Source organism: Dendrobates tinctorius, unplaced genomic scaffold (assembly GCF_039654945.1).
Source record: "Dendrobates tinctorius isolate UK_male_01 unplaced genomic scaffold, ASM3965494v1 ptg000107l, whole genome shotgun sequence".
Classification (NCBI taxonomy): domain Eukaryota; kingdom Metazoa; phylum Chordata; class Amphibia; order Anura; family Dendrobatidae; genus Dendrobates; species Dendrobates tinctorius.
In genome coordinates, this window is record NW_027361775.1 from 22,606,769 (window position 1) to 22,627,961 (window position 21,193).

Genomic DNA, 21,193 nt, shown 5'->3' on the forward strand with positions numbered 1-21,193 from the left:
GGTTTGTGCAGGGAAGGGAGGCGAGAGACGTTATAGGTAAGACCCTTATCTTGACAGCACACGCCAAATTAAAACATAAGCCTCTTGCTTTGCTGTCGATCGACGCAGAGAAGGCACTTGACCGTGTACATTGGGGTTTTATGTTCTCGGCTTTACGACAAATAGGCCTGGGAAATCGTTTCCTACATAGGATTGCGGCTTTGTATTCCGGTCCTTCAGCAAAGGTTAGAGTTAATGGAGCATTGTCAGACTCCATAGCCATTGGGAATGGCACACGTCAGGGTTGTCCTCTATCGCCCCTCTTATATACGGTGGTTATGGAACATTTGGCGGTGGCGATTAGACAGAATCCCAGTATGCACGGACTATGGGTAGACCGCGTCCATTATAAGGTTTCTCTTAATGCGGATGACCTCCTGCTGTATGTCTCCCAGCCACACATTACTCTCCCGTCGTTGATGGCCGAACTTCAAAAATACGGCGCAGTCAGTAATTTTAAAATCAATATTCATAAAACTGAAGCCATTAATATTTCCCTAACACAATCAGAACTTGTAAGGACCATGGGGAATTTTCCTTTTCGCTGGAGGTCTGGAGCTATTCAATATTTGGGTGTTCAAATTCCCACGAACATGACTGACCTATATAAACTGAACTACTGACCCCTCCTAGAGTCGACTCTGAAACGTCTGAGGGAAAGCGGCCGAAGGAATATTTCGTGGTTTGGTAGAATGAACTCATTTACGATGGACATTCTTCTCAGGTTTTTATATTTGTTTCAGGCGGTCCCGATTGTACCGCCAAGGGTATTCTTCCAGACCATCAGAGCCGCACTGACCCGCTTTATCTGGCAGGATTCTAAACCCCGTCTGAAATATTCTATCCTGACTGCCCCGAAGTCCAGAGGCGGAGCGGGCTTCCCTGACCTAGAAATGTACCATTGGGCCTCTATGCTTGTACGTTTATTCGACTGGCAGTTCGGTCACCGTTCCAAGCAATGGGTGCAGCTGGAACAGGCATCCTTTAATGTTCCTCTGCGGCACCTGCCATGGATCCGATACCATGACTTTGCTGTAGATAATCCTGGGGAGTCCACGGGTCTCTTCGTGCGGGAAACATTGCAACTTTGGAGTCGTTTAAAAAATAAAAAGAAATTGATCAGCGATCTGAATCCACTGGCTCCAATTTTTGGAAACCCGGACTTCCCTCCTGGTCGTCATAGGGACCAATTTCTGGGTTGGCATGTTGGCACTGACCTACGCCTGGGACAGGTGATAGCGGGAGGGCACATCCCATCGTTGGAAACTCTACAAGAACAGTCTTCCACCAGGACACTCTCCTGGTTGGAATACAATCAATTGAGATCGTTCATCCGGGGACATATAGCTGACTGTAATCCTCAATTTGCCATAACACGGTTGGAGGAATTGCTTCAGCAACAGGACTCTCCCTCTCATCTGATTTCTCTTTTGTATAAGGAACTCCACACTAGTGACTCGGACGTGACACCGAGCTACATTCGGGCATGGGAGAGGGAGATGGGATGTGAGTTCTCTGTGGAGGATCTTGACAAAGTTTATCTCTTTACACATAAAATGTCTCCGGCTGGGGGCGCACAGGAGAAAAATTTCAAGATCCTGTCCAGATGGTATCTATCTCCTGTCAAACTGAAGTCTATTTTTCCGTCGGTCGACGATGCGTGTTGGCGGTGTGGAATCGAGAAGGGAACTCTATTTCATATATGGTGGCAATGTCTTGGCTCATGTTTAGGGAAACTTCCGATCTGTCTCAATTGGTTGAAGAGAACTCATAGAGGTCGATGCGGTGATCCGGTGTCCGCTTCCCCCATCCCCCCCCCCCCCTTTTCTGTCCCTACCCCCCCTTTTTTTAGGTTTTATATGCATGTTTTGAAAAAAAAGAGAAAATCTTTTTTACCCTTCCTCTCTCCTCTACTCCCCCCCTCTTTTGTGCCCTTTCTTGTCTCTTTCTTTCTTTTCTTCTAAAGTACACCTGTGCTGAAATCAGTAACGATGTTACTATGATTGTTTATAGTCACTGTCTTTATCATTTGATCATTATACTATACATAAGCAATGTATAATGAATGTTTATATAGCACCAGTTATTTGAATTGACTTTCATGCATGATGATGTATATGAACCATACACCAATAACCATCCTAATGGGACATTAGGCGCCTCCGTTCCAGAGAAAGTCAAGGCCATATATGGAGAAGAATATATTGCGATCTTGTATGGATGGGTGTACAATGTATGATTTCTTGTATGCTATTTTTTTGTTATTTTGCCTCTTACTCTTAATAAAAATAGATTCAACATAACGACCGGGCGTGAAAATAAAAATATCGTATTTTTTCAACAAACATCATCTTTTAGTCCCCATTTTTTTTATTTTCCCAAGGGTAACAGGAGAAATTGGACCCCAAAAGATGTTGTCCAATTTGTCCTGAGTACGCTGATACCATATGTGGGAGAAAACTACTGTATGGGCACACGTCGGGGCTCGGAAGGGAAGTAGTGACGTTTTGGAATGCAGACTTTAATGGATTGGTCTGCGGGTGTCATGTGCGTTTGGAGAGCCCCTGATGTACCTAAACTATTGAAACTCCCCACAAGTGACCCCATTTTGGAAACTAGACCCCCCACGGAACTTATCTAGATGTGTGGTGAGCACTTTGAACCCCCAAGTGCTTCACAGAAGTTTATAACGCCTGGGCGTGAAAATAAAAAAAATCATTTTTTCCCGCAAAAATTATATTTTTGCCCCCAATTTTTTATTTTCCTAAGGGTAACAGGAGAAATTGGACCCCAAAAGTTGTTTTGTAATTTGTCCTGAGTAGGCTGATACCCCATATGTGGGGGTAAAACACTGTTTGGGCGCATGGCAGAGCTTGGAAGGGAAGGAGCACCATTTGACTTTTTCAACGCAGAATTGGCTGGAATTGAGATCAGACGCCATGTTGCCTTTGGAGAGCACCTGATGTGCCCAAACAGTGGAAACCCCCCCAATTATAACTCCAACCCTAACCCCAACACACCCCTAACCCTAATCTGAGCCCTAGCCCTAACCCTAACCCTAATGGGAAAATGGAAATAAATACATTTTTTTATTTTATTATTTTTCCCTAACTAAGGGGGTGATAATGGGGGGTTTGATTTACTATTTATGGCGGTTTTTATGTTTGGCGGCTGTCAGACGCTAAAAGACGCTTTTTATTGTAAAAATAGTTTTTGCATCACCACATATTGTGAGCTATAATTTTTCCGTATTTTGACCCACCGAGTCATGTGAGGTTTTATTTTTTGCGGGACGAGTTGAGGTTTTCATTGGTACCATTTTCGGGCACGTGACATTTTTTGATCGCTTTTTATTCCGATTTTTGGGACGCAGAATGAACAAAAACCAGCGTTTCATGAATTTCTTTTGGGGGGTGCGTTTACACCGTTCCGCGTGCGATAAAATTGATAAAGCGTTTTTATTCTTCGGGTCAGTACGGTTACAGCGATACCTCATTTATGTCATTTTTTTTATGTTTTGTCGGTTTTTTGCAATGAAAACAATTTTATATAAAAAATAATTATTTTTGTATCGCTTTATTCTGCGAGCTATAACTTTTTTATTTTTTTGCGGATGACGCTGTATGGCAGCTCGTTTTTTGCGGGACAAGATGACATTTTCAGCGGTACCATGGATATTTATATGCGTCTTTTTGATCGCGCGTTATTGCACTTTTTGTTAGGTGGTATGATAATAAATCATTTTTTGCTTCGTTTTTTATTTTTATTTTTTAAGGGGTTCGCTAAAGGGGTTAACTAATGGGACAGTTTTATAAGGCGGGTCGCTACGGACGCGGCGATACCAAATATGTGTACTTTTATTGGTTTTTTTTTTATTTTGAAAAAAATGGGGAATATTTTTTTTTTTTTACTCATTTATTTAGCGATTTTTTTAAAATTATTTTTAACACTTTTTTTTTTTTACTTTATTACCTTGTCCCAGGTGGGACATCACTGTCCTGTGACAGATCGCTGATCTGTCACATCACAGATCACTGTGACAGATCAGCAATCTGTCACAGGCAGTTCTGCAGACTTCCTCATGCCTGCGCTTTGCAGGCAGTGAGGAAGTCAGCTCCCTACAGGCCCCCGAAGGCCCCCGTCGCCATCTTGGATCCGGGGGCCTGTAGGGAAAGAGACCCCCGCAGCAGCGCTGCACATTGCGCTGCTGTGGGGGGCTCAGGGAAGCAAGGAGGGAGCCCTCTCCCTGCCGATGCTTCCCTTTAACCCCCGGTACACCGCGATCGCGTTTGATCGAGGTGTACAAGGGGTTAACGTGTCGGGGGCGGTCCGTGACCACCCCTGACACATTGTTCCGGGTGTTAGCTGTGATAATCAGCTGACACCCGGCCGCGATCAGCGGCGCTCACCACGTGGGCGCCGCTGATCGCTGGGACGTAATATTCCGTCCATGGTAATTAGGTCCAGGGTCATATGGATGGAATATTACGTCCATTGTAGGTAAGGGGTTAAGAGGCGATGAGAAGCCCAGATCAGTTTGGGCCAAGATATCTGCAGTGCTGGGCGTGCTTTGGGCTAAGAATAGAAAAGAGGAGTAGTGTGTAAAAATTCCCAATGATGAATAGCGTATGAGAGCCAGGAAAAAGCAGACAGAGAATAGCGAGGATCTTTATTTCCTACAGTTATTCTGCTGGTTACTTTTATAGTTGTTTTTTATTATTATTCTGTAGACAGTACATAAAATATAAGCATGTAACTCACTTGTATTCTTTCACTTTGCTTTCTGACCCCTTGGCTCTCTATGTGAGATTTCAGCTGTATTTTCAGGTTGCGTATAAGGTCTTTTTGGTGTAATGTCTCCTTCTCCAGCATAGACTCCCTGTTTCTCAGTTCTCGGTTTGTCCTTGAAAGCTCAGTTGATTTTGTGGTAACAGAGTCTAATGCTTTCTTCAGCTGTGTGGTATATAATAGAGTAAAAGGCAAAGATTAGATCATCTCTCACTGACAATAAGATTTGATTGAAGGAGGAATATATATGGTGGCTTCTACAATGGTTTATAGCACCATGTCATTACTGGTTTCAAATACATTAAAGATATAATTACAATTCTCAGAAACAAAAAAATCTTTAACTATTCTTTCATTTTCACAAATAAATTTGCATTAAAAAAAATCTGCATTATTTTCTTACATAAATGCTAATTGGCTTTAAAAAAAAAAAAAAAAAGGGGCTTTGAGTCCAGTGTAGAGAATAGATCGATCTCACTCAGTTTTCGGGTGGGTTCATACAGAGCACATTTGGGGTATAGTACAGTGCAAAAGTTTTAGGCAAAAAAAATGCTGAAAATTAAGAATGCTTTCAAAAATAGAAGTATTAAAAGGTTTGTCGCCTTTCAGAAAAGATTTGATCCCGGCTGCAGTTTATCATAAAAAAACAAACTGTTCTTTACTCACCGTCCCCAGGTCGAGTAAAAGTCTCTTATGCTGCTTCTGGTGTCTGATTGTGGCATCATGTCAACAGCACGGTAGCCATTCAGTGAGCTCGGTGGCTCTGAAGGGGTCGTTCCATCTACACGAGCAGAGTTGCTGAGCTTGCTGATTGGCTGCCGCACTATCGATACACCATCAACATCACCGCCAATACCGGACACCCGTAGTAGCGCTAGACACAGTGCTCTGGCTCCGGTGAGTAAAGAGCTGTTTGTTATTTTAGAACAAGCTGCAGTCAAGGACAACATTTTCTCAAAAGAGGACAACCCCCTTAGGTTTTTTTTTTTATCAATTAACAAATGGCAGAGTGAATGAACAAAAGAGAAATTAAAAGCATAGAAAATGTTAAAATTGTTAACATTGTTATATTATACAGAGGTATCACTTAAAAAAAATATATTTTTTTCTTTCATGTGAGCCAAAGGACGATGTTTATTGTAGGAGATGGGGGTGTGCTGGTCGGTATGAAATAAAGGATATCCAGAGAGTCCAGGGTATACCGAAATCATTGCGGGTTTAATTTCAATGCATTTCAAAGTACCTATAACTTCTTCATCCGGAGAAGTCACAGAAAGACATGGGTGATGTCTGTCACTTGATACCTATACACTTATACAGTTTGGGAGGATTGCCTCCATGATATAATTACAACTGATACTGCAAACTCAGCGTAAATGCACCCACAATGCTACAATTATGATAAGGGTATAGGACCAAATTAGTCATTTGGATCAGTAACATTTATAATAACAAGAGCACGCGCTATTTGCTGTATGAGACATCTTTGCATAGCTAACTCGATAAAAAAAAAAAAAGGTGTCTAAAGGTACTGTCACACTTAGCGATGTACCAGCGATCCCGACCAGCGATATGACGTGGTCAGGATCGCTGGTACATCGCTAAGTAGTCGCTAGTGAGCTGCCACACAGGCAGATCTCACTAGCGACATCGCTGGGGACGGGGATCGCTACTTACCTGTCACACCAGGCGATCCTGCGTCCTCCCGCCCGGCTCCACGCGTCGCTCGTCTTCACAGCAGGAAGCGCCACAGGAAGCTGACGACGAGAAACAGTCCTGAACGTTCTCGCGCGATCAGCGATAACCAGCGGGGGAGCCGGTCGCTGGTAAGTATCAGACACAGAGATATCGCTAGCAATATCGCTATAACGTCACTAGTTATAGCGATATTGCTAGCGATATCTCTTAGTGTGACATGCCCTTTAGGGTCCCGTTTCACATAGCGACGCACCAGCGATCCCGACAACGATACGACCTGGTAAGGATTGCTGCTGCGTCGCTACATGATCGCTAGTAAGCTGCCAAACAGGCAGATCTCTTCAACGATGCAGCAATCCGACGGCGATCCGTATAATGACCTCGGTGGTCGTTGGTACCTTGTCACACAGCAGTTTTTCTGACAACACACACCTGCGTCCCTGAGTTCTGCGTCGCTCGTCGGCGTTAAACACAGCGATGCGCGCTGGCCAGCGGGACGCCAACGATCAAAAAATGGCCCAGGACATTCGAGCACGATCAGAGCGATATAGAGCGGGGGGGAGGGGGGGGGGGGCGGTCGCCACTATGTGTCACATGTAGCGAGATCGCTGTTGCATCACAAAATCTGTGACACTTCAGCGATCTCGCTAGCAATCTCGCTATGTGAGACGGGGCTTAAGGATGAAAATAAAAGCATAGTGCTACCAAACAATAGATGATACCTCTGTAAGCTCTTTTCTTGCTGCTTTCTTTGCTTCCTTACTCTCCACCAGATGCTTATTCTTAAGTGATACAAGTTGCTCCCCTAATAACTTTTCCTTCACGCTGTAATCTTCCACAGCTTTTGCACTATACAGAACACAAGACGGTGAACTCTACACACATACGTATATCATAATAAATACTCTTTAGAATCACAGTGATATTACCGGTTCAGAATCCCCTGCTTCTCTTGTAATTCCTTGTTTTGTAGCTCTTTTTGTAGTTCATTGACACGATTCTGTAAAGTTGAGTTTCTCTGTAAAGTCACGTTCAATGTTTGCGCGAGCTTTCGGTTATCCTCACGAGCAACTTCAACAAATTTCTGCAGTGGTTCTATCTGGAAAATAAAACAAATGATCATTTCCGCTGATAAAAGATGGATTTGTGGTTCTTACCGTACAATCTCTTTCTTGGAGCCTTCATTGGGGGACACAGATTACCATGGGTGTATGCTGCTGCTAGGAGGCTGACACTATGCAAAACAAGAAAATTAGCTCCTCCCCGGCAGTATACACCCACCGACAGGCACCAAGTACCTCAGTTGGTGAGAAAGCAGTAGGAGAAGCAACGAAAAACTCTGAACATATGTACCAACCCAACAAGGGACTCAAAGACCCAACACGGTACAACTTAAACAGGGAGGGTGCTGTGTCCCCCAATGAAGACTCCAAGAAAGATTTTACGGTAAGAACTTAAAATCCATCTTTCTTTAACATCTTATTGGGGGACACAGATTACCATGGGACGTTCCAAAGCTGTCCCAAGGGCGGGAACAGCAATAAGGAACGAAAGAACAGGAAGGGCTTAGGTCGGCCGGTGCGCCACCGCCGCCTGCAGAACCTTCCTACCAACAACTGCATCAGACGAGGCCTGGGTATGAACCCTGTAGAACCTCGCAAACGTGTGCAAAGATGACCAGGTCGCGGCCCTGCAAATTTGTAAAGCCGAAGCCTGGTGTCGAACGGCCCACGAGGCTGCCACAGCCCGGGTGGAGTGAGCTCTCACTCCCGGAGGCGGCCGTTTTTCCTGAAGTCGGTACGCTTCCAGAATGGTAGAACGAATCCAGCGAGCGATCGTGGATTTGGATGCCGGAAGTCCTTTCCGGCGACCTTCAGAGATGACCAGCAAGGATTCGGACTGGCGAAGTGAAGCGGTCCTGGCGAGATAGACACGCAAGGCTCTAACTACATCCAGTTTGTGGAGTGACTTCTCAAAAGGGTGAGAAGGAGCAGGCCAAAAAATTGGGAGAACGATATCCTCAATAATGTGGAAAGAGGATACCACCTTTGGAAGAAAAGAAGGAACGGGCCTGAGGACGACCTTATCCTGATGGAGAATCAGGTAAGGGGAACGACATGATAAGGCCGCCAACTCCGAAACGCTTCTGATCGATGTAATGGCAATCAAAAAGGTTACCTACCATGAGAGAAGGGATAAAGGAATGTCCTGGATAGGCTCGAACGGCGCCTTTTGGAGAGCGCTAAGAACGAGATTGAGATCCCACAGGTCTATCGGCGAATGATGAGGAGGAGCCACATGGGCGACCCCTTGGAGAAAGGTTTTAACCTGCGGTAAGGAAGCGAGCTCTCTTTGGAAGAGGACAGAGCGGAGACCTGGCCCTTGAGAGTACTGAGGGACAGACCCGCATCTAAGCCAGAATGGAGAAAACCAAATATAGATGGAATGGAAAAAGACATTGGAAAGACTTTTTTATCATCGCACCAACGGAAAAAAGCCTTCCAGTACCTATGGTAAATGCGGGAAGAGGCTGGTTTTCTGGCTCTGATCATAGTCTGAATCACCTGGTTGGACAAACCTGCTTCTCTCAGGATCGCGGCCTCAACGGCCATGCCGTTAAACTCAGAGACTGAGAATTCTCGTGGTAAAGGGGGCCTTGCGAGAGAAGGTCTGGACGGTCTGGAAGCCTCCAGGGAACGTCTGCGAGCATGTTCACCAGCTCCGCGTACCAAGGCCGTCTTGGCCAGTCCGGAGCCACTAGAATCACTGGGATGCCTTCCGATTTTATCTTCTTGACCACTCTTGGGATCAAGGCAAGAGGTGGAAACAGATAAGGAAGTTGGAACTGGGACCACGGAATCAACAGGGCATCGCAAGCGACGGCTAGAGGGTCCCTGGACCTGGCTACGAAGCGCGGAACCTTGTGGTTCATCCGAGATGCCATGAGATAGACATCCGGTGAGCCCCAGGGCTGGCATATCTGATTGAAGACTGTGGGATGAAGAGCCCATTCGCCTGAAGCTAGGCCTTGACGACTGAGGAAGTCAGCTGCCCAATTTTCCACCCCTGGAATATGAACGGCGGAGATCGCCGGAACGTAACGTTCTGCCCAGCGCAATATCTTTGCTACTTCTGACATTACTTGCCTGCTGCGCGTGCCCCCTGGTGGTTTATGTACGCCACAGCCGTGGCGTTATCCGATTGAATGCGGACCGGCTTGCCTACGAGGAGAGGCTTCCAGCGGAGAAGGGCAAGGAAGATTGCTCTGATCTCCAGAAGATTGATGGGGAGGAGAGCTTCCTGTGAATTCCAGCGTCCTTGGGCTGTTTTCTGATGGAAAACCGCTCCCCATTCTAGAAAGCTGGCAATGGTGGTGATGATTCGCCACCAAAGCGGAAGAAAGGACCTTCCTTATAGAACTGACGCTGGCATTGCCCACCAAGTCAGGGATTGCCTCACTCTGAGAGGGAGGAGAATGGGGCGGTCCAGAGACAACGTGGTCTTGTCCTAGGCTGAAAGACGGCACAGCTGGAGGGGCCGAAGGTGAAATTGTGCAATGGGCACTGCTTCCATGGAGGCTACCATCTTCCCCAGAACCTTCATGCAGGATCGAAGGGGAATGGGCGTTGGCCGCTTTAGGGTTCGGATTCCCTTGGAAAGAGCTGCAAATTTTTCCCTTGGAAGAAACACCCGGGCCAGATTCGTGTCGAATTCCATGCCCAGAAAGGTCGCTGAGAGGGGCTCAGGATGGACTTCTCCTTGTTGACTATCCATCCAAGACGAGCAAGAGTATCCAAAGTTATGTGAAGACTTTCAAGGCAGTCTCGGCGGGACGACCACCTTGATTAACAGATCGTCCAGGTAAGGGATAACGAGAATCCCCCTGGAACAGAGAATGGCCATGACTGATGCCATCACCTTCGTGAAGACACGGGGAGCGGAAGCTAGGCCGAAGGGTAGGGCCGTGAACTGATAGTGATTTTCCTGAATCGCAAAGCGAAGATATTTCTGATGTTGCAAACAAACAGGGATGTGAAGATAGGCATCCCGTATGTCCACAGAGCAGAGGAATTCTCCGGGTTCCATTGAGGATATCACCGACCGAAGTGACTCCATGTTGAAATGGAGAATCTTCACGTGGCGATTGAGCAATTTGAGGTCCAGGGTTGGGCGAAGGGAACAGTCTTTCTTCGGAACTACGAAAAGATTTGAGTAGAAACCTGAAAACCGTTCGTTTGGAGGAACGGGAACGATTACTCCGGCGGAAAGAAGGGACGAGACGGCCTGGAGGAACCCTGGAATCCGGGACCCCTGTCTTGGAGGACGAGACAGGCAAAACCGTCTGTTTGGGGGGATGCTAATTCGATTTTGTATCCGGATGTGACGATTTCCCTGACCCAAGCGTCGTCGACAACAGACAGCCAAGCGTCCCTGAAAAAGGAAAGTCTGCCTTCCACCCTGGAAGAACTTCCAGGTGGGGGTGACCCGTCACTTGGAGGAAAATCTACCGGCACGGGAGCCTGAAGACCTAGAATACTGTCCTCTAGACCTCCAGCGGGGAGCGGGTTTGTACGAAGGTTTTTTCTGCTCCCGCTCCCTAGAGGCGGAGGGCCGATCTTGCTGGGTGGATCTGTCTGTGGAAGAAAAGGAACGAAAGGGCCTCAACGGCCGAAGACCTTTTCTGTTAAAAAAGCGTTTAGGCCGGGACTGGGAAAGAGAAGTGCTTTTACCACCAGTGGCATCGGAAATTATCTGATCCAGCTTGGCTCCAAAGAGCCTGGAACCGTGGAATGCCAGGTTGGTAAGCGACTTCTTAGAAGTGGTATCCGCATTCCATGACTTAAGCCAAAGGACCCGACGTATGGCTACTATGTTGCTGTTAGCCCTTGCTACGCACCCGGCCGCATCCAAGGAGGCGGCCAACAGGTATTTACCTGCACGATTAATTTGATCTGCTAGATCTGCCAGCTCATCTTGCGGGGCTGCCGCTAAGATGCCCTTGCGAAGAATTTTTGCCCAAGCCGAAATGACTTTCGCCACCCAGGCGGATGCGAAAATAGGACAAAGGGAGGCGCCGGAAGCCTCCAAAATTGATTTGGCCAGCGATTCTGTCTGTCTGTCTGTTGGATCTTTAAGCGATGCCCCGTCTGGAAGGGATAGAACCGTTTTAGAGGATATCCGGGAAACTGGGGGATCCACCTCGGGAGCCTTGGTCCACTTTGTGAGCTGGTCCGCATCAAAGGGGTACAGCAAGTCTAAATACCTGTGGCCTGAGAAACGTTGCTCAGGGTGCTCCTAGTGTTTGGACAAGGTAGTATCGAACTCTTTGTGATTGGGAAAGGTTCGAGATGGAGGTCTTGCTCGTTTAAAAAGAACAGAGCATTCCTGAGGGGGAGCCTTATCTTGCTTAATTTTAAGGGTTTGGAAGATAGCCGAAATGAGACTATCGACCATGTCCCGTGTTTTTGATACATTGTCTGCTTCTGAACTAGATCCCGATTGAGAGTCCTCGCCTGACCTAAGGTCATCTTCTGAGGAAGGAAAAGGAAACCTGGGAGAAGCAGAAGGACACTGCGAGCTGGAGGACGAACTAGACAGAGCTCGCTTCCTAGAACTCCTGCCCGGTCTGTCCCTCTGTTGGTCGCGGTCAGGTGCGGACGACTCACCTTGAGAGGCGGTCGGTGCACAGGTGGCTGTAGATAGCTGAGGTAAACGTTCCAAGACCTGGACCAGGGACTGAGAGACTTTAGTCAGATCAGAGACCGAATGAGACATTACAACGGCCCACTCTGGGGGAGGTGGAGTGTCCTCATCCCGGGACTTGGTGTGCTCCTGAGAGGCAGACATAGTTGAAGGACTGCAGGACGGGCAGAAGGGGGACAACTGACCTGATGCCCTCTTCTTTTTACAGGGTGCACAGGCGTAGTGGGTAGCGGTGGGCCTGAAGCAGAGATCCCTTGAAGGGTTGGGCATAAGTAAACTGCGCTGAATGGCCGCACGAATTAGGAAGGAAACTGCAGAGGGGAACTAATTTGAGCCTCAGAGCAGAGCCTACTGAGTTTCAGACGAACAGCAGGACGCCGAAGTGTCCCCCAAGCAGCGCAGGAAGAGAAGTGAAATCCAGGAAATACTGGATGATGAAGGCGGAGAGCGGAGATTAGCGGCTGAGCCGCGATTGAATAAAGGCAGAGTTGGGGGGGGCGTGGCAAAGAGGGGGGCTGGCATAGCAAAAGAGAAAGGAGCCCTGTGATGGGCTAGTAAAGGCGCGAAGAGAAGCGCGCTCAGAGAGGGAGCTTAAAACGAAAGTGCCTGATATCTATTCAGAAGAATAATAACGCCGATATTCAAGGTACTATGCCCGTTGATTCCTCTGCTGTGGCTGGAGTAATGAAAGCATTGTCCTGTGTCCCCTTGAATAGAGAGAGAGGTGCGCGGCTGAGGAGATCGGCACGCGGCAGGCAGGGGGAAAAAGGGCGGGAGATTCAAACAGGGAACGCTTGCTACTGCCGATGGCTTCTCTGGTGACAATGCGGGGCTGGAGGGATCGTACAGGCACTTACCTGACGTCCCTGAAGAGGATGACCACAGGGGCCCACAAGCAGAAGGCAAGCCGCTGGGGAAGGTCCTCTGTACCCGCATCCTGCAGAAGACGGCGTTAACCTCTTGCTGGGAGAGAAAATTACACCACTTGCGACCGCCGTCTTCCTCTCAGCCCTGTCCCGAGAGAGGGGTGAGGAGGAGGATTGGCAAGGACCGGCCATCTGTCCACAGCCCATAGCACCGGAAGGTGATAGGGAAAAAGTCCTGCCTACGGTACTGAGAGTTGCGATGTGGGAGACACCACACTGCTCACTCAGCCGCCTAATATGGGAAAGCAGGGTGAGACTCACACCGTTTCCCGACGTGAATCTGAAAAATAAATGAGAAATGATTAATACGTTCAACTAAAACCTAAGGGAAACGTTAACTGCGGATCTGGGTAGATCCCGGTCTGCCTCCTACAGACACTAAGCACAAACTGAGGTACTTGGTGCCTGTCGGTGGGTGTATACTGCCGGGGAGGAGCTAATTTTCTTGTTTTGCATAGTGTCAGCCTCCTAGCAGCAGCAGCATACACCCATGGTAATCTGTGTCCCCCAATAAGGCGATAAAGAAATATAACCAAGTGCTCCAACATATAGCCGGATTTTGGTTCAAGTGCTGTCAGTTAAAAACACGAATTGTGCTCAGACCATAGTTATTCCATAGGGCAGTGCAGATGAACAATATTTTTCACAGACTGAATCTGTGGAAAAATTTAAAAAAATTGCAGCATACACTGATTTCATCTGTAAATAGGATAAGATTCGGACATGCAAGTCTATGGGTGAGCAAAAAAAAAATTGGTCGCCATACAGAGTCACAGTCTAGCATCCGATTATTACGGATACTTTGCAATTCTAGAACATAGGAAACTGTAAATGGTCCTGTACATGATTAATAGCTGCTGTACAAAAAAAACCAAAAAAACAGATTTCACATAGATGAAAAAAATTAGCCTACTTTTCCAGATGAATCGCGATTTTTTTATACGGTTGGGTTACCCTAAAAAAAGAAAAAAACAACAATAAGACTTACGCACCTCCCTGTATTGCTGGCACTCTGCAGTCTGTAGCTTTGCATTGCATTCTAAAAGTTCAGCCTTTAGTTTCTCAAAACACTCCCGATTCAGAGACCTAAGAAGAAATAAGGAGGACAAGAAACACACAAGCACAAGAGAAATAAAGAACTGTATTTATGGATAAAATTAGTGTGAGAAAGGACTAAAGTCCTGCCTACACATTACACTAATCTTGGCAGAGCCCACTAATATCTTCCGACAGTCTAATGTGTATGGGGTCCTCCTGACTCTACCCCGACACATGATGTCTGGGGAGAGAAGAATCCAGCCAGCTGGCATTTCCAATGGCTGATCCTTTCGTTCTCCGAGAAATAAGATGCTGCCGGAGGAATGTAATAACGACTCTCAGAATACAGAGGTGCTTGGCGTAGCCGAGTGTTCCTAGTTTCGGGGAAGTCAGGGACGATTTCTATCAGCTAAACAGTCATTTGGCCTAAAGCAATCAAATATATATGAGGGCCTTAATAGAAGGCTACTCATTTAAATAATTTAGGTACTAAATTGCTCACTATGTGATACTTGGGTCAAACAATTAGTTTTAACGTGCACGGCACATGTAGACAAGCGAAAGCGATTCTGATAAGTATACGATATTGTGACCTTCATAGTAGATGTAGTTTCAAGTCTACAATTGGTGATAATCCGGCATTTCTACTTTGCAGACATAATACATTTTTGTCAAGTTTTTAGGGCTATGCTCACATCTGTGCAGAGGCTTTGTTAGGGGGTTTCTGAAGGTAAGGCGAGTGATTCATGGCCACCTAAGTGGCACAGTCAGACCCCATTATAAGTCAAAAGGGTTCAGTGCCGTCTTTCCATCATGTGACACATCTGATTGCAGACACCACTAAAACCAGAATGTTACAAATGTGAACAGAGCCAAAGTCTCTTATTAGACAAGATTGAAAGCATCACTAGACACAATCCTTGAAAACTGCAAACAGTACAATTTTGCTTCTCTATGTAGTATTGTTTTACAAGGTTTGCGAATAACGAAAAAAACAACAAATTATGCTAAACGACTTTGGTACACTGATAGGTATATTGGTATTTGCAATGTTCTAAGCTTGATGAGGCAAACATGATTCCAGTAGAAATCTGAGCCAGCTAACGTGCAGATGGATCATCCTTCTGGTGTGATTATACATTTGTTTCAAATATATTATATACATACATATACACACACATGTAGGTCAACGTGAAAAACATGGATCTTTTTGATACTCACCATAAAATCCTTTTCTCCAAGACGCTCATTGGGGGACACAGGACTGTGGTGTATGCCACCAGGAGACTGACACAGTGTACACCCTCGCCTCGGGTTGCAGGTGAAACCAGTTTGGTGCAAAAGCAGTAGGAGATCACAAAAAGACAAAATCAACCTCAATGCAGGCAACAACAAGTCTATAAAAGCCACCTAGTATCATAAATACATATTAATAAACAAAAAGAGCCAATTGGCTAACAGGGTGGGTGCTGTGTCCCCCTATGAGCGTCTCGGAGAACAGGATTTTACGGTGAGCATCACAAAAATCCATGTTTCTCCTTCACCTCATTGGGGGACACAGGACTGTGGGACGTCCTAAAGCAGTCCCTGGGTTTGAAGTCGACTCACCTGTCCAAGCTACACGCACCTCCTCTCTAAAGGTGCGCCACCGCTGCTTGGAGAATCCTTCTACCCAGGCTTGCATCTGCCGAAGCCAGAGTATGGACATTGTAATGTTTGGAGAATGTGTGCAGGCTGGACCAGGTTGCCGCCTTGCATACCTGCTCCGCCGATGCCTGGAACAGCTGCGCCTCTGATGCGGTAGGATTCCTGAATCGTCAGCTGAATCCACCTGGCTATGGTCAATCTTGAGGCAGCAAGTCCCGTCCTGCGACCCTCGGGGAGCACAAACAGGGTGTCTGTCTGACGAAAGGATGCCGTCTGTGACACGTACCTCCTGAGAGCTCTCACCAGATCCAACGTATGAAGAGCTTTTTCCACACGGTGTAGCGGTGCCAGGCAAAAAGAGGGCAAGACAATGTCCTCATTAATGTTAAATGAGGAAACCACCTTCGGCAGAAAATGGGGAGCTGGCCTGAACACCACCTTATCCTTGTGAAATATCAGGAATGGAGCTTGGCAAGATCGAGCTGCCAGCTCCGAGACCTGCCTGATTGATGTTATCGCCACAAGGAACACCACCTTCCAGGAAAGGTATGTCAAAGAGACATCTTGGAGTGGTTCGAAAGGAGCTTCCTGGAGAACACCTACAGTGCCTTGCGAAAATATTCGGCCCCCTGGAATTTTTCAACCTTTTCCCACATATCATGCTTCAAATGTAAAGATACCAAATGTAAATCTTTGGTGAAGAATCAACAACCAGTGGAACACAATTTTGAAGTTGAACGAAATTTATTGGTTATTTTAAATTTTTGTGGCAATTCATCTCAAACAAGAAGACTGGGGGCCAAATACTTTTGCAAGGCACTGTAGGACCAGGTTAAGGTCCCAGGCGTCCAGAGGGGTCCTATAGGGGGGTACCAAGTGCAAGACCCCCTGGATGAACGTCTTTACCTGCAGATTGGTAGCAATCCTGAGCTGGACTAGGACGGATAAGGCTGATATCTATCTCCTGAGGGAACTTGGAGCTAAACCTGAGTCCAAGCCAGACTGGAGTAAAGCCAAGATGTTGGGAATAGAGAATCTCAGTGGAGAACAAGCGTGGTACCTACACCATGCGAAGAAAACCTTCCAGGTGTGGTGGTAAATACGTGCTGAGGCGGGCTTCCGGGCGCTAACGATTGTAGCAACCACCTTGTGTCCAAACCCAGCCTGGGTTAGAATCCAAGATTCAACGGCCAAGCCGTCAAACACAGGGCCCCTGAGTTCGGGTGGAAGATCAGACCCTGGGAAAGTAGGTCTTGGCGCTGTGGCAGCTGCCAGGGACGTCGGCGAGTAGCTGCACCAGGTCTGCTTACCACGTCTGACTAGGCCAGTCTGTGGCCAGCAGAATCACTGGAACCCCTTCTGCCTTAATCTTCTTGACCCTCGGAAGTAGTGGCAGCGGGGGAAATAGGTATGGGAGGCGAAACTGGTTCCATGGCAGAACCAATGCATCCACGGCGATTGCCTGCGGGTCCCGGGACCGAGTGACAAATGCGGGCACCTTGGCATTCACCCTGGAGGCCATCAGGTCCACATCCGGCACTCCAACATTGACAAATCTGCCGGAAGACCTCGGGGTGTAGTGACCATTCCTCGGACGCAAGACCCTGCCGGCTAAGAAAGTCTGCCGCCCAGTTCTCTATGCCCAGGATGTGGACTGATGATATCACCGAGTGGTTTCTCTCGGCCCAGTGAAGGACGTGCCCCACCTTGTGCATGGCTGCCCTGCTGCGGGTGCCCCCCTGATTTATGTAAGCCACAGCCGTGGCGTTGTCTGACTGAATCCGAACGGGGTGGCCTGCTAGAAGATGAAGATGTTGCCACGCCCCCCTGAGGAAGGAATTTATACCGAAATCTGCGTCGGGGATCCGGGCTCCTGCCCCCACGCCTCAAACATGACAGGTAATTATTGATTTTTTACTTTAACTATGAACCGCACTATTTAGTCTACTCCTTGTTAACCCTGTGGTTTTCCTATGAATGAGGGCTGCCTCCATATACTACATTGGATTGCTATTTTAGCTATACTAACCCATAGAGCTATACTCAACAGCCAGCATTGAGGGAACCAGAGCGTTATGTCTACTTGCACTTTGCCTCTGGAGTTATTCGCCATTTGGGGGTTATATCTTTATTGGAGTATATTACTAATTTATGTACAGATACTATATACCCATTGTGTGACTGTGGGAGCAGAGATTTTTTTCGCTACGATAGTTGAACTAAGTCACTAATCTATGTTTACATGCCTTTGTATTTATATTTGTTCACTTTATTGAATGTCGTGTTCTTTGCATATGATGTATTTAGTATTTTAATATTTCGAATAAAATTCATTATATTTTATAGGTCCTCCGTTTTTTGAAAATAACGAAAATGTTGAAGAGTCAGCCGGTATCGCTAACAAGTTGATCGGGAGGCGTGCCTCCTGCGGCGACCACCGTCCCTGGATCGTGTGATGGCGAAAAACCGCTCCCCAGCCAAGGAGACTGTCGTCAGTTGTGACCACCAACCAATGGTCCGGGGGAAAAGGCTTCACCTGAAGAAGGGAGGAACTGATTGTCCACCACCCTTGTGCCTGTCTGACCTGCGCAGACAACTGGCACCGGTGGTCGAGTGTAAATGGGTTCTTGTCCCATGATGCCAAGAGGGCGTGCTGTAGGGGACGAAGATGGAGTTGGGCAAACGGAATTGCTTCCATTGCTGCCACCATTTTCCCTAAGACCCTCATGCAAAAACGAATGGTATGAGGGATTGGTTGGCGAAGTACCTGGACTGCCTGCCGGAGAGCTAGGGCCTTGTCCCGAGGGAGAATTACCAACCCTCGGGAGGTGTCGAAGATCATCCCTAAAAAGGAAATCCTCTGAGCTGGAACAGGGGATGATTTCCTGAGGTTGACCAACCACCCTAAGCGGCAAAGAGTATCTAGCGTGATGCTGATGCTCTCCTCGCATACTCGATATGAAGGGCCCTTGACCAAGAGGTCGTCTAAGTAAGGCAAGACGACTATGCCCCGGGAGTGCAGGATGGCCATGACGACCACCATGACCCTTGTGAACACTCTGGGGGCGGTAGCTAGCCTGAAGGGGAGGGCTGCGAACTGAAGGTGTAAGCAGTTGATAGCGAAGCGTAGGAACTTCTGATGCGGAGCGAAAATGGGGATGTGCAGGTAAGCGTCGTGGATATCGATAGAGGCCAAATATTCTCCCCGTCGTATGGCAGATATGACCGAGCGGAGACACTCCATCCGGAAATGTCTGACCCTGACAAATCTGTTCAGAAGCTTTAGGTCCAGCTTTAGGTCCTTACCCATGTGTTGTGTGCGACGTAGAGCCAGACATGGCGAAACCAGAGTAGGCGACCGCCTACTCTGCTGGTGTCGCCCGGAACCTGCCTCGAGCCATTTGGCTGAAGATCTTTGGGACCTAGGTCCCCTCGATCTGGGCTGTTGGGATCGCATTCTCCCCAATGGGTTGGCTCTATGTGATGTCACGTGTGACTGGATACCCTGCATCAAGCAGGGCAAATTTCTAAGACACTCGTGACCCTGGATACACCGCCTCCAGCAGGGCGAATTTAAACAATGTCACGTGCAGCAGGATACACCGCCTCGAGCAGGGCGAATTTCAATAATTACACGTGTAGCTGGATACACCGCCTCCAGCAGGGCGAATTTCAATAATTACACGTGTAGCTGGATACACCACCTCCAGCAGGGCAAATTTACAGAGTAAAGGGGAACACCGGGGAAAACAGTTACAAAGGTGGGCCCTGCTCTAGGGAACGGGGACGTTGAGACCTCCTGCACTCCCTTGAGCCAGTGTCCCTGCACTCCTCACGTTCCCTATACAGGCTCCTCACCTGTCGCCGAGCAGGATACCTTTAAACCCTAGCTCACCCTGCACCTAGCCCGTACTAGTGAGCTGGATGGTGCAGAGACTAATCCCACCGCTGCACTAATACACACACAAGGAAAAATACACAAACAGGGAAAACACCACTTAGCTTTGCTCTGTTGCTATCGCTCCCAGCAACAGAGTCCAGCACCTGAGTACAGCTTTCCTCCAGAATAGCTGCTACTTCTCCAAGGCTTTGTCAGAGCTGCAAGGAACTCCACTCTGTAGCTCCTTCCACACCAAGACTCTGAGTAAGCTGCAAGGAACTCCTCTCAAGCTCCTTCCTTCACCAAGGATGGTTGGAAATAAAAAATATCACCAACAGTGAGTGAGACCAGCTGACACTCCTTTATAGACAAGAGCCAGAGTAATCACACCTGCTAGTGATTCTCGTGCAATAATGCTAGCCACCACCGGGGGCAAACTAGAACTAAAGACACCACTGTGTAATACTCTAATGGCCACCGGGGGCAAAACTAACTTTAAGCAAACAGCTTAAAGAAAAAAAAAAGGTTACGTATGCTTTTATCTGTCACAAGCCAGCATGGATCGTGACATTCTATATGAGACTTAACGATACCTGTCCTGGATGGGGCGACCTGAAATGGCGGGGTTGGTTGCCGCAGCCCACCCGGGGTTGCAAAAGGACCGTGTCTGAAGCTGGTGACGAAAAGGCTGTTTAACCCTGTGCTGAAGGAGAAAACCGCTCTTCCCCCCTGTGGAGTCAGAGATAAGCTGGTCTAACTTCTCACCGAATAGGCGGCCGCCCTGATAAGGTAAAGAAGTTAAGGACTTCTTGGAGGTTGAATCTGCACACCAAGTTTTCAACCACAGAGCCCTCCTAATAGAAATTGCATTTGCAGCAGCGAGTGCTGCGCAGCTAACCGCATCCAAAGATGCATTAATCAAATAGTCTGCGGCCAACGCAATCTGATTAGCCATCTCTGCTACTTCCGCAGGCAGGTCCATACCCTGCAAGGCTCTGTTTAATGATTCTGACCAAGAAACCATGGCCTTGGCTACCCAAGTTGCTGCGAACGAGGGAGAGAGTGCCGAACCTGACTCCTCAAATACTGAGCGAGCCAGGCTCTCTATGAGATGGTCAATGGGATCCTTAATAGAGGAACCATTAGGTATGGACAATAGGATCTTCGAGGCCAAGCGCAACACGGGTGGATCTACCGTCGGGGATGCTGCCCACTTTTTACGGAGATCAAGGGCAAACAGGTATCTTGCATCGAGCGCTTTCTGGCCTGAGAAACGCTTGTCTGGCCGTTCCCTGTGCCGTTGTACTATATCGTCAAACTCTGTGTGAGTAGCAAATACTCTATGCGGCTGCTTAACCCGCTAAAATGACACCTTGTTCCCTGAGGCCAAGGTGGATTCATTGTCAATCCCCAGGGTCTGGTTGACGGCCTCGATAATGCTGTCCACTGTTTCCTGGTAACCAGGAGTAACTAA

At 47.6% G+C, this 21,193-nt stretch overlaps 1 protein-coding gene across 3 annotated transcripts in view; it reads right to left on the reverse strand.

Annotated features, from left to right (window-relative positions):
• Nucleotides 1–21,193, reverse strand: part of CCDC150 (coiled-coil domain containing 150) — a 163,596-nt gene that overhangs the window by 43,057 nt on the left and 99,346 nt on the right. For all 3 annotated transcript variants that reach the window (XM_073589255.1, XM_073589254.1, XM_073589253.1), the window contains 4 exons: nt 14,147–14,240; nt 7,455–7,624; nt 7,248–7,374; nt 4,801–4,992 (listed from right to left, as the gene is read on the reverse strand). In XM_073589255.1, coding sequence (XP_073445356.1) covers nt 4,801–4,992; nt 7,248–7,374; nt 7,455–7,624; nt 14,147–14,240 — 583 coding nt within the window. The remainder of the gene's footprint in view (nt 1–4,800; nt 4,993–7,247; nt 7,375–7,454; nt 7,625–14,146; nt 14,241–21,193) is intronic.